This window comes from Thamnophis elegans, chromosome Z, assembly GCF_009769535.1.
Source record: "Thamnophis elegans isolate rThaEle1 chromosome Z, rThaEle1.pri, whole genome shotgun sequence".
Lineage (NCBI taxonomy): Eukaryota > Metazoa > Chordata > Lepidosauria > Squamata > Colubridae > Thamnophis > Thamnophis elegans.
The window spans coordinates 89,152,176-89,165,526 of NC_045558.1; the positions used below are offsets into that span (position 1 = coordinate 89,152,176).

At 38.5% G+C, this 13,351-nt stretch overlaps 1 protein-coding gene across 2 annotated transcripts in view; it reads right to left on the bottom strand.

The window, feature by feature from the left end:
- Positions 1–12,962, bottom strand: part of KRCC1 (lysine rich coiled-coil 1) — a 28,109-nt gene extending 15,147 nt beyond the window's left edge. For both annotated transcript variants that reach the window (XM_032238180.1, XM_032238179.1), the window contains exon 1: positions 12,726–12,962. In XM_032238180.1, coding sequence (XP_032094071.1) covers positions 12,726–12,867 — 142 coding nt within the window. In that variant the 5' untranslated portion in view covers positions 12,868–12,962. The remainder of the gene's footprint in view (positions 1–12,725) is intronic.
- Positions 12,963–13,351: the final 389 nt, after the last annotated feature.

Here is a 13,351-nt window from a genome sequence, read left to right on the forward strand (position 1 = left end):
AATGAGTGATTATACGTGAGCTACACATTAAAAAATCAAGAAAAAATTTAAATACATTTTAGCAGTAAATCCCAATTTGGATTATATTTATGGACAAAGTCACACTGTGTTTATCTGTATAGCAGAATGGGTTCATAAAATGCTATTGGTTCTCTGTTCTGCAAAAACAGAACTGTTTTGTTCTGTTGTATCACATATTAGCACTTATGAGACATTGCTGGAGGATTCTTTATACTTCATACCAATAGGTAGGTAGCACATAGCTCTACTTCTGTTTTTCATATATTAATCCCATAAACATTCCAGAACTTGTGAATATCTGGAGCAAAATTAATATAGTGAGGCTGAAGACTGAATTTAGCTAAGACAAGCCAAACATTAAGCATGGAGAAATCTATTGATGCAGACAAAAGGATTAAAATATTGTTGGATAACACTAAAAAATCTTCTGAACTTTGTAACAAGGTAACTTCTGGAATCAATTTGTGAAAATATAGGTAGTGGCTATCAGCAAAGACCCTTCACCAATTTTGTGCAGTACTTAAATTGTTATCCTTGAAAAGTAGCAAATAAATCATTTTTAACTAGCAAAGTTTATTAACTTTTGCTTAAAAGTGTAAATTTAAATACATATTTTTTTCTTGGTTATTCAATCATGCACAGAGCAATCCTAGGATGCAGTTGATAAGTTTAGAACTCCGAGCCCATTCTGGCAGGATAAAATTCTTCTCCCTCAATCTGGTGAACTATTTCCCTCCATAGTTGCAATGATTTCCCTAATCTACTCATGCTCTAGTTCTTCCCATTGTGCCTTTTCTCTCCTCAATCTGATATCAGAGTGGAATATGAAAAAATCTGAAGGGCTGGAGAGAGAAATTTGATTCAGATTTCAATCCACAAGGTTGAGTTCATACTTTCATCTCAGAGGTAAAAATGTGATACCTCCAATGGATTCTGGAAAATCACTGTAGATATTCTAGGATTGTAGCCTAAATCTTCTTGATTTAAATCTATCCCCCTGCAAGTCTCATAAATTATAGCTTCCAAGAAATGATGCTCCAAGCTTGTTTTCCTCTTTCCTATTTAACTTCTACATAAGATCACTGGGTGGGGTGATGTATCACCAACAGGTTAATCATATCCAGCTTTATCTCCTTTGATTCCACTCAAACAAGAATGAGCGGTCTTCAACATTTGGATCTCCTGGTTACAAACTTGCTCCACTTCTGGTTCTGGATAGGGTGCTACTGTCCCAGATGGACTTCATGTGTCTTTTGAGGGACCTCCTGGTTAGGAGGGCTTCTGCACATCTGTGGGTCATAAGCCAATTGTGCTTATTCCTAGACTAGGAGGCTTTGTTTAGAATCACTCATGTCCTTTGGACCTATTACTCAGGATTACTGCAATATGATGTACCTGGGGCTACCCTTGAAAATTGTTCAGAAACTTTATTTGAAGTAAAATGCCACTGCACGGATAGCAAGTATTGTCAGATATTTGACATATGAAGTACCACCATTTGGTTGCCAATATGTGTAATTCAAGGTGGTGGTTGTCACCTTTAAAGCCCTTCATGGCTTTGGACCAAGTTAATTGAAGAACCATTTTGTCTCAGCTGTTTCTACCAGTTCAATTCAGTACAGCAGACAGGACATTCTACAACTTCTGACAACCAAGGAATATCAGCTAGTGGGGACCACGAGACATAATCCCGGAGTCCTTCGGGATTGGGCGGCCTAGAAATTCAATAAATGAAATGAAATGAAACATATGTTCTCAGCTGTAATTTCTACCCTCTGAAACATTCTCCCTTCAGAGATTGGAATGACGTTGATCCTGTTGATCTTTTATAAGGCTGTGAAAATATAGTTATTAGCCCAAGCCTGGGGTCCTAAGTGCATTAAGGCCCCAGTTACTATCTGAACATGCAGAGTAATAGTTTATCCAGTATCTATCTATCTATCTATCTATCTATCTATCTATCTATCTATCTATCTATCATCTATCTATCTATCTATCTATCTATCTATCTATCATCTATCTATCTATCTATCTATCTATCTATCTATCTATTAATCTATCATCTATCTATCTATCTATCTATCTATCTATCTATCTATCTATCTATCTATCTATCTATCTAAGGGATGGCATTCAGCAGGTTCTGACCAGTTCTGGAGAACTGGTAACGCAAATTTTGAGTAGTTTGGAGAACCGGTAAATACCACCTCTGACTGGCACTGCCCCCATCTATTCTCTGCTTCCTGAGTCCTAGCTGATTGGGAGGAAATGGGGATTTTGCAGTAACCTTCCCCTGGAGTGGGGAGGGAATGGAGATTTTTACAGTATCCTCCCACTGCCACGCCCATCATGCCAAGCCACACCCATGAAGCTATGCCCACAGAACTGATGGTAATTTTTTTTGAATGTATGTATATAAATAATCATATAGTTTTGAACTTTTATATATGATGTAAGCCAGTGTTTTTCAACCACTGTGCCGCGGCACACTAGTGTGCCGTGACATAGTGTAAGGTGTGCCGTGGGAGAATTACTTTATATATAGTCAATATAGGCACAGAGTTAATTTTTTTTTAACATTTTCTAATGGTGGTGTGCCTCGTGATTTTTTTCATGAAAAAAGTGTGCCTTTGCACAAAAAAGGTTGAAAAACACTGATGTAAGCTATGCAACGTTGAGATGATTGCAATCTAAATCTTTTTTAAAAAACTAAACATTCTAGAAGGGCATTATAGTTTCAGGTTTTCTATGACTAGCTTCTCATCGTTATTTTAATTCAATTCCAACAGATTTATCCAAATTGTAAAAATAATAGGATTAAAATAATATAACACAATGTCTTAATATTATGGTAAGTAAAACTAGAAATGACACAGAGGCACTGATTCAATGTGTCTAGGCAAATCTATAGGTTTAAAAATTTTCAGTATCCAGCACTTCTTCTAACAGGAAGGTCTTTTTCACTAATCCAATATGACACTAACAAGTTCCTTTCTGAACTTTCTGTTGGAAAAAAATACTTTTAATTTTCATACTCCAAGTTTCTTTTAAAGAGCTCAAGGTAACATTTATGGAAAGTACATCTTGATTTTCTTAGTTGAGGACCCTTGTTAAGTTAGGCTAGACTGAAAGAAAAGTGACTATTCCAATGTCACTCTAAACTTCATGAACAAGGTAGTATGAATGTGGCTCTCCTTGGACCTAGGCTAAAATTTTAATGATAAGACTGTATTGACTTTACTATCAACCGATTCTACAGTTCAAAAAAATTAAATCAAATTCCTGGAGCTCAGATTGCTTCTTCAGTGATTAACGGTACAAACAAGATGTTTCAAATCAACAACCATGTCTGCAGTTTATTTACTATGCTTTAATTAGCTATAACAAACAGAGTTGAATTATATTTTAACCCCTTAAGTAGAACAAAACAATTGCTACGAAAATCACTGATGGAATGTTTGGTAGGCTCACATATATATTACCACTGATTATATTCAATTCAGTATCTCTTTTCTCTGTGATTCAGCTGTTATGGTGGAAATACCATGCTGGTAATGCTTCTGGGCTAAGTAATATATTTATTAATTTATTTAGAAAAAGTATTCTGCTTAAGTCTAAAACGATTGCTGATGTACATAAGAATATGAACAATGCAATAAATTAAAATGATCAATACGTTATCAACGTAAATCCTTAATTTATTTTTCTCTAAAAGTCTTACATCAGCTTCACTAAGCTATTCCAAAAGAAGGAAGCCCTCACAAGAAGGCTAATTTAATCCTCCACCCTTCCCTCCCATCACACCTTCATGAGATATTTTCTGTTATATTATTTATCTTTGGCATGGGTTGGAGAATGTCTATTGCATTGTTTTTAGCAGTTAAAAGCAGGCTATCAGCAATTGCACAGCGATTGCACATATTATAGAGATTTAACTGAAAATCTGTATTTTTGTTTTGTGATTCTATTTTTACGCTTATATCCTGGCTATTCTTTTTGGATTGGGGTGAATTAGATAAACAAAATGGCTCCCATGGCAATCTCAATTCAAATTAGATAAAGTGTTAGACTATTATTGGAAATGAAGAATTTCATTTGAAGCATTTCACTTTCAAACATTTGCTTAAAAGGAATATTTTAAATACGGAAAATAGCAGGGAGCTGAGCAGGTGCCAAGGAAATGCTGGAACACAATGTTGGATATCCCTGCATTAGAATTTCTCTATATATTATTGGTGGGAATTTGTGTACTGCAAGAAGGTTCCAGGATGATGCTTTAAGGCCAACAATAAAATGGGGACGGGATTTGATTTTATGCATCTTTTTTTAAGATAAGTAATAAAAAGGAATGTCAAACTTCCAGGAAACTTGATTTCTATTAACTTTTCTAGCTCAACAGTTGCATTATCTCCATCCTGCCTGCCTCAGAGATTGAAAATAATGAAAAAGGCACATGTGTACTTTAGTTGAAAAATACTGTCCACTTCATATAATCATGCAACACATTTGTAAGAAATAGTAACTACATTAAACTGATGTGTAATTATAAAGGATTTTGCCCTGTTAAAAGAACATACATCCTCCCAAAAAACTTACTTGTGCCTATGTGGCAGACTTCATAAAAAATTGTTCACCTGAAGCCAGTTATCAAGCTAATGCCTTCTGTTTTCTTTTTTGTAAGTACCATAGTCCATTGGCACTAGCTATGGATGGAACAGCTGCCAAATTGAAGCCTTTAACTTCTGGAAGACTTCAGGTAAGAACAACTCTCTTCTTGAGACTATATTGATCTAATTACAAATCAGACAACCTCAGTTAGATGTGCCAGTCAAATGGAAGCTGTCTGGGAGATGATGGGAATTGAAGCAACCCAATGAAATTGGAGAACAGTAGTTCAGAGAAGGATGCTTTATGATATACAAAAACTATGACAAGTTATTCCAATTATATAGAAATGTCTAGAAACATCATACAAACTAGTTGCATAGTTTACATGAAGTCAAGCAGTTTCCCTTATTGTTAAGTGAAGAAAAACATTGTACTATTTCTGGACTAGGGTCATTTTTAGGACATGTACTATGGCTACAGAACAATTTCATATAGAAGAGTCTTAACTGAATTTGCATAGAAAATCAATTGGACTCTGAGATAAATGACTCCTTCAATTTTTTATCGTCTATGATTTATGAAAGTTTTGTTTCATTTCTGCTTCCACTGACTTTACAGCTATCTGCAAGACTAGGAATGTCTTTATAATTAATTATATCCCATTTCCAATATTGCAGGAAAGATTATTGCATACTTCTTTAATTTGGATACAATTACTTTGTCATAAAATTAACATTTAAAAATTGTACATGTATTTGCTTCTCTTTGTATGTGAACTTTGAAAATGATAACTACCCTCCCCACCCTCAATCAGAATCTGCTCCCTGACATTGTATTTTTGGAAGATTTACATAATTGCACAAGATACAGTAAACTTGTGCATGTTGTCAATATTTTTCTAACAATAGTCAGATGTAGAAAAGTTACTATTTCTGGATACAAAGCATTTAAGGAGTGTTGTTATATGGGATGTACTTATAGGCTCATGTTTCCTATGTAACACAAGCCAAAAGTGGGCTGCTGGGGGTTCAGGGGTTCGCAGTAGTTTAGGAGAACTTCTAGCTAAGATTCTGTGCAGAGAACCCCCAAATCCCACATGTCTGGCCCCACCTATCCCACCATGCCCCTCCCAGGAGTCTCCACACGGCCCATTTTGGATGCAGGTTAAGTGCAGGGCGTGCACAGCGGCTCGGGTAGGATAAAAACCAGGCCTACTGGAAGTTCAGTAAGGCCAGAAACCGGTGCGTTTCCAGCCTCCAGAGCCCGGGGAGGCCGTTTTCACCCTCCTGGAGGCTTGAGGAAAGCCTCCGGAGCCTGGCAAGGGCAAAAATGCCCCACTGCCATGGAGCAGGAGGCTGACTAGACCATGCCCACCAGGGCCACGCCCACCCAGCAGCCGGGCAGAGAACCCCTTGCTAAAATTTTTGAACCCCACTCCTGGAAACAACTGTTTTTCACTGTCATATAGAAAATATATGAATTATATGTATATGAAGTTTCCATCCTAAATTTTAGGACAGTTCTATGGAATATGATGCAGCATGTTCAAACTCACTAGGGGTATATTTCAAATTAATTTCATCTGGGTAATAGAAGTAAGGTTATTTATAGGAAAGATGATCATACTTCATAAGAAAAAGACATGTTCCCTAAATAATCTGATACATACATAAATACATACATATATTCATTCATTCATTCATTCTCAGAATATAGGTCTGCCACAATTTCCCCTCTTCACTCATGCTTCCAATAAAACTATCCTTAGTGAAAGAGAAAAAATGATTGGCACTAATGGGAAAACGAAACTGCAGTCAAGTAAAGGAAATTAGCTTGAAAAGAAATATTTTATTATATTGCCGAATACTAAATAATACAAATAGTAGTAACTGCTACAAAGAATTAGGGCAAAGGCCATTGGCCAGATTTGGTCCATGGGATGCTTAGATCTGTCCCGACCTGGAAACAGCAAAGGACAGACCTGCAGTCCTCTGCCAGTGCAAACAGAGCTTGGGAAGGCCGCATGCGACCCTCCCAGGCTCCGTTTTTACTGGCAGAAAGCTGCAGGAGGCTGTTGCGACCAAAAATGGGGCCTAGGGGCCCATACATGGTCTCCCCAAGGTATTTTTTTGCTGGCAGAGGACCCCAGGCCATTGTAGCCGAAAACAGCTCAAGGGGGCTGCACGTGCCCTCCCCGAGTTCTATTTTCACTGGGAGAGGGCTGCAGGAGGCTGTCATGGCTGAAAATGGGACCTGGGGGAGCCATGCGTGGCCTCCTCAAGCTCCGTTTTCACTGGCAGAGGGAAGCAGGAGGCCCGGCTGTTTTTGCTGGCAGAGGGCTAGCAAAAAGCAAGACGAAAGGATAAATGTTTCCCCTTTTCCATTTGTGCATCCAAGAGGGACAGGAAAGGAGTAAGGGAAAGACAAAGAAAAAGGGAAGATGCAAGGAAGAAAAAATAAGTAGAGGGGAATGAAGAAGGCGAATGAAAAGGGAAGGAAAAAGAAAAAAAAGAATGAAGGAATGGAGATTATGAGTGAGAGAGAGTCTGAGGGAAGTCCTGCCTTAGCACTTGGCTACTACAGGTGGCACCGGCGCGAGTGATGTCGAGGTGGCCATGCCCACCCTGGCCACACCTACCCTGATCCCCCCCCCCGGGTAAAACACAACCCTGATGCGGTCCTCAATGAAATAAGATTTTGACACCCCTGAATTAGGGTATAGATAAGTATTAGTGCTAGAAGCAAAGCAAACTCAATCTCAATCTTATAGATTGACTACATTAGTGGTCAAAAAATATAATTTGTAAAACTTCAGAAGACAAATAGATTGCAGAACAATCCAGACCTCTTACTCGAGGTACAAATGAAAATAATTTAAATGATCATAGTTTAAATAAAATGAGTGATGTCCTAGCTGCCTGGCGAAGTCTATAATGCTGCCAAAGGTGGAAGAAAAGGACAAACGACAGCAAGGCAGATGGTCTCAATTACAGCAATGATGGACTAATTATATACTACTGGAAGGACTAGGTTGAGGAGGGATCATTAGAGAAAATCTCTGCGGTTGCTGAGGACTGTCGCCAACTTAATGGCACAAAATCACCAGAAGTTTAGAAAATAAAATTTAAGATTTTAAATAAATCTTAATAATAAAGCATTGGTACTTTTTCAATCTGCTCAAGATATTTTATTCATTCATTTATTCACTATAATCAAAACTAAGAATCACAGTCAAGCAGCTTACCACACATTCATTAAATCAGTTATGCAATGCATAGGTTTGCAATTTATATTGGTTTTTAGACTGTTTTTGTATAATATTGGCTATGATTCGCATAAATTTTAAGGATTGGGGGAAAGTGATTGCCTTGGTGCCTCATAAATACCATATTGCTTATGCTACCAAAAAAATCATTTTATGAACCAGAAAACTTTGCTATTTTTATGGTTGTAGCAGATTAAAGCAACACCCTCTTCAAAGTGATTGTGCACTAAAATAGGTATTGTCCATTTTTAAGGCTCCTAGAGCAAACCTTTTATCATTTCTGATTTATGCTTTTGAACAGAAAGGCTTTTGGACAGACAAACGTAGCACAAATGCCAACATACTGAAACAGTTGGGCCTCCAAGTCTAAGGGTACAGAAAGTTCCACATGGAAGCTGATCAGAGGCTATATGGTGTATATCTTCCTTGTGCTTACTACTTGGACCAGATTGTACATAGTCAACTAGCAGAAAAATAAACAACTGCTGAATTCTAGTAACTGGGAAAGATGTAGATAAATACCATACATACAGTTTGGATTACTACTGTGGTCTCTTCCTGTTACCAACGATGGCAGGGCTGATGAGAATTTAAATTCAAAATTTCTAGAGTATATTAGGTTTCTTAATCCAAAGTCCATGGTAGAGTTTTACCTCTACTATGAATTCAGTATGTATCTAAAGCACATTTGTCAGTGTAGTGTAGAGGCAATGCAGTATTATACTATCTCCTTAACATCTAACTTACAGATCCTGGTAGAGTACTGTATAAAAGCATATGAAGTGACTTGAGCACGCCAAAACATTTCACTAATGCTATTATCTCAAATATAACTTTCTAAATTAAAATAAGATTTTTCAATGTTTTTATGTCATTATACATTAATACATTTCTTTGTAACATAAGATTCTTCTAAATACTCCAAATCCGTGATGGTGAACCTATGTCACGTGTGGCAGAAGTGGCACACAGAGCCCTCTCTGTGGGCACGCGTGCCGTCACCAGCTGCTCTTCTGGTTTCCAGCGCACATGCACGCCAGCCAGCTGATCTTTGCTGGCGCGGCAGAAAACAGCCCCAAAAACGACTCCCCCAAAAGGCTGTTTTGGGGCCATTTTCTCAGCCAAAAAAGGGCCTGAAAAATGCCCCCAAACCAGCCAAAAAACAGGCATGTGCGCCGTGGCCAGCTGGTCTTTGGGTTTCCGGCACACGCACGCACTTGCACACGCATTCCGGTTTGGCCATTCTGTGCCGAAAAGGTTCCCCATTACTTATAATAAATTATCACCACTCTATGTTTTGAAAATGAAGACAGAAGAATTACGCCTTCATGCAAAGTAGCTACTAGTAAGATTTTACATAGCTTACATAGTTCTACACAGGGAAATGTTTATAATATTCTAGAAAAGAATGAAAATCTGACTTTGGGTTTTACAAATTAGAGTGATAGATCTTTATAGAAATGGCTTGTTCATATTATTAAAAAACAAAAAGTTGTGATTTGATGTTAATGCCTTATTTTACTGTAAGAGAGTCAGGTCAATATTTCTTCTTTTTTCCTTACCTTTCCTCATTTCTCTTTCCATTTATCCTTACCACTGATTTTCTATTTATTTTGTATTTTATAATACTTTATAATTCAAAAAAGTAACTTATAAAACATATTCTAGATTAATATTTTCAGATGTCCATATTATTTGCTATAAGGATAGCAAGTCAAAGATTCATTGCATACAATTTTCATCAGTGCCATAGATTAGTTTCAAACTATCAAGAAAATATGAAGACTTTTGTTTCCTGAATATTCCTGTTTGTTTCCAGCTATTCCTGAAGGTAGTCCATTATCCAAACTAAAAGTAATTCTAAAACCTTTTTTATTATCTGCATGTGTATACCTATATGGTCCAAAGGGTGGAAATAAAAATAAATGTACCTAATTGAACACAACTGCTTGGTCTTATTTAAAAGAACTTTTTTTGTGCTGAGTTAGTTTCTAAAACAGTGTACACTTTAATAATGATTCAGAAACAGTGTTTGAACCTCACACCTGCATCACACCACTTATTAAGTATTTTTTCAGCTTTCTTCATGAGACAAAAGTTCATTGTTCAAATTAATGTGACTCTTAAAACATATGATTGTTTTCAGTTTCACATTCTGAAAAAAGATGGGCCCCTTTAATGACCCGAGAATCAGTACTGAAGTGTTCTCAAACCTACTACATTGTTTGAAAAGAACTGTTTAAAAATAATCAGAATCAAAATATCCACAGAATGCAATGAAATCTACTCTCAGATAAATATTTAAAAGTGCAAGATAGATTACTCCACTTTAGGAATAAGGAATTCAGCTTATGAAAGATAAATATAAAATTTATTGGAGTGACAAAATTGCATGACCCTTCCCCTAATTTCATTAAAATGTTTTAAATACTATTCCAAGAAGATAATGTAAATATATTTGTGAATATTGTTGTAGTGTAAATAAAAAATGTGTGACACCTTGCATGCATTTAGATTTTAAATGTTCCCCTCTTATAATGATTCAAATACTGACTATAAATCTACTGATGTGGCATGTTTTCAATTTAATGACTGATGACTTAATAATTCTTCATCTTCCAAGGCCAGTTTATTGCCACAGATCACCTGTCAAGATAGGGCAGTTCATTGGAATAAGCAACATTTTGCATGCATGCATGCATGCATTATACCTGTATCTCCAGTTAAAATGATTTGGCTCTAAAGACTAGGAAATACTTTGGGAAAGTACTATATGAATCATTGGATTAGGTGAACCAACAAGCAACTTTATATGAAAAAGCTCTTCTTACTCAAAAAGCTCAAATTGTATCATGTTCGTCTGCATGGCTTATGTGCATAAGGTTCTACTCACTGTTAATATCTCCTTTGAAATGCTAAGTTTAGGAGGACTCTTAAGAAAGAAATCTCTCACATCCCTAGGAAGTTCCTAGCCTGTTTTCTCTGCTAGGGAAGTCAGTTCTTTTCTGAAATATACTGTTTTTCATCAGAGGTAAAAAATGAGCAATTTCTAGACCCACAAAGGAATCCAGTGCATAATGGTTACTAAGGTCTCATCAAAAATATCTACTTACTTTGTTAATTGTACTGTCAAGACTCCTTCATATAACCTTTATTCAATTCCATTCTACCAGATAGTGATGAAAGCTTATTTTCAGATTATGACTCCTTTATTATATTTTATTGTGGTTTGGATGCAAATCATTTTGAGTGTTCCTTATAATATGGAATGTTTATTTCCTTTATGCAATTCCAATACATTCTAGGCTGCCATTGGCCAGCTTACAATATTTAAGACTAAGGGTTGTGCCTTAGGATACTGTGAATGTACTTGGGCAAAAAATCATTTAACACTTTTCTTCAAAGGAAGGGTAACAAGCAGCCCATTGGAGATGAAAGGCAATAAAACAGCAAATGGGAAGTAGCAATCCTTCTTTCCTCCTGTCAAGAAAGAAAGAAAAAGGACAGGAAGCATAAAAAAGGACTATAGCTTCTACTGCTTTTTTTCCTGACTTTTCAAAGCTGTCAGTGCAGAGAAGATGAGGCTGCTCTCCTAGGTAATGAAACATAAATCACTGGCTGCTCTCCTAGGCAATAAAACATAAATCACTGGCTGCTCTCCTAGGCAATGAAACACAAAGGAAGGATGGAGAACCTCCAGATGTTACTGGGCTACAACTTCCAACAGAGCATGAAGTACAGCAACATCTGATGTGTCAAATTTCCTATTGCCACTGAGGAGTGGGCAGAGTACATACCTGCCAACAGTCTCACTCACGAGTGCTTCTCCTCTGAATGGCATTGTGGCAAATGGAGTTACCTTCCTCTGGTAGTCTTTTTTTCATGAATGACGTAGGGCAGGGGTGTCAAACTGGCGGCCTGCGGGCAGAATGCGTCACACACAGGCCAAGCCCACCCCAGCTCCGCGAATGGGAAAACGTCGTGAAACATCATGTGACGGCAACATGACGTGGCGAGTTTGACACCCGTGATGTAGGGGATTAGACTAGGTTAACAAATAACATTTAATAGCCTGCCATTCAAAGGAAGTAGGAGAAATGGGTACTTTGCTGCTCTTTCTCTAACCAACCCTTTGTAACACATCAACTAACAAAAGGGCAAATAAACAGAAAAAAGATCTAGCTCAATCTCTAGATCCATTTTTCTCCATCAATAAATGTGTGTATGGCAGGGAATTGTAGCAGCAAAAAAGTGGATGTAAAAAAGATGGAAGATAAATCAGGATCCTTATATTTTGCTACTTCCAACTTCTGTTGTACGGAGAAGAAAAATAAGGCTGGCTTGTTAAATGATTAGCTTTCCTCAAAACAGGCTGCTTTTCATTCGAAATAGGAATGGCAGCCTTTTCACTCGTATTCTTAACAGGGGTGCCAGGCTCCCAGAAGCACCTGAATCTGACTGGGCAGGATGGGAGAGGAGCGGAGCATCGGAGCAGCTGCTGCCTCCCAACGGACCTGCCCTTTCACACAGGCGCCCTCTCGGTCCGCCCCCCCCCCAATCGCCAATCGCTTTCACTGCCCGGAAGGCACGTGGCTGCCTTGCACCCGCTTTCGCTCCTCCGGGGACGAGGTAGTTCCATCATCATCTTCCCTCGCCCCTGCGGGTTTGCCCCCCAGTCCCGTCGCCCCCATTCCAGCTGAGGCCGTCGCCCGTTTCCTAGGCGTCACTTCCTCTTGTGTTCTCATCCCCCCCCCCGCCACCCCCAGCTCCAGGACTTGCCCGCTCCCCTGCGGCCGGCCGGCCAGCCGCCTTGCCTGCCACTCTCACTCACCTGCTCTCTGGCCGCGGGGGGGTGGCGGCAGCGGGGGGGAGGGGACGTCCCCTCCCCCCTCTGCCTTCTCCCTCCCCGCATTAACAACAACAACAGCAGCAGCAGCAGCAGCAGGAGGTGCCGCCGCCGCCGCCGCCGCCATAACTGGGGAAGTGGAGCAGAGCAAGCCCCGACCACTCCCCGCGGGGAAATCCTCGCGGGAATGTGGGGGCGGAGCAACGGCGTCCCGGAAGCATAATGTAGCTGCGGAAGTCACGCTTTCTCCGAGGTTGCTCTTCGAAAAGACGCAGTTGGGGGTGGGTTACTTCCGCTTCCTCCCCCCCCCTTCCGTGCAGTGTTAGTGATTGTATGAGAGTCGACCTCACCCTATTCCTAAGAGGTCTGTAAGGGGTGTGCATAAGCACACAAACGTTCCCTTTTATTCGTATCCATTATATATATTCAAATCATGTCCATATTTATATATGTTATCTAATATATGCTTGACAAAATTATATATATATATATATATATATATATATATATATATATATATATATATATATATATATATATATATATATATATATATATATATATATATATGTTTTTTTTGTTTTTTTTATTTGCACAAATATAACAAAGGC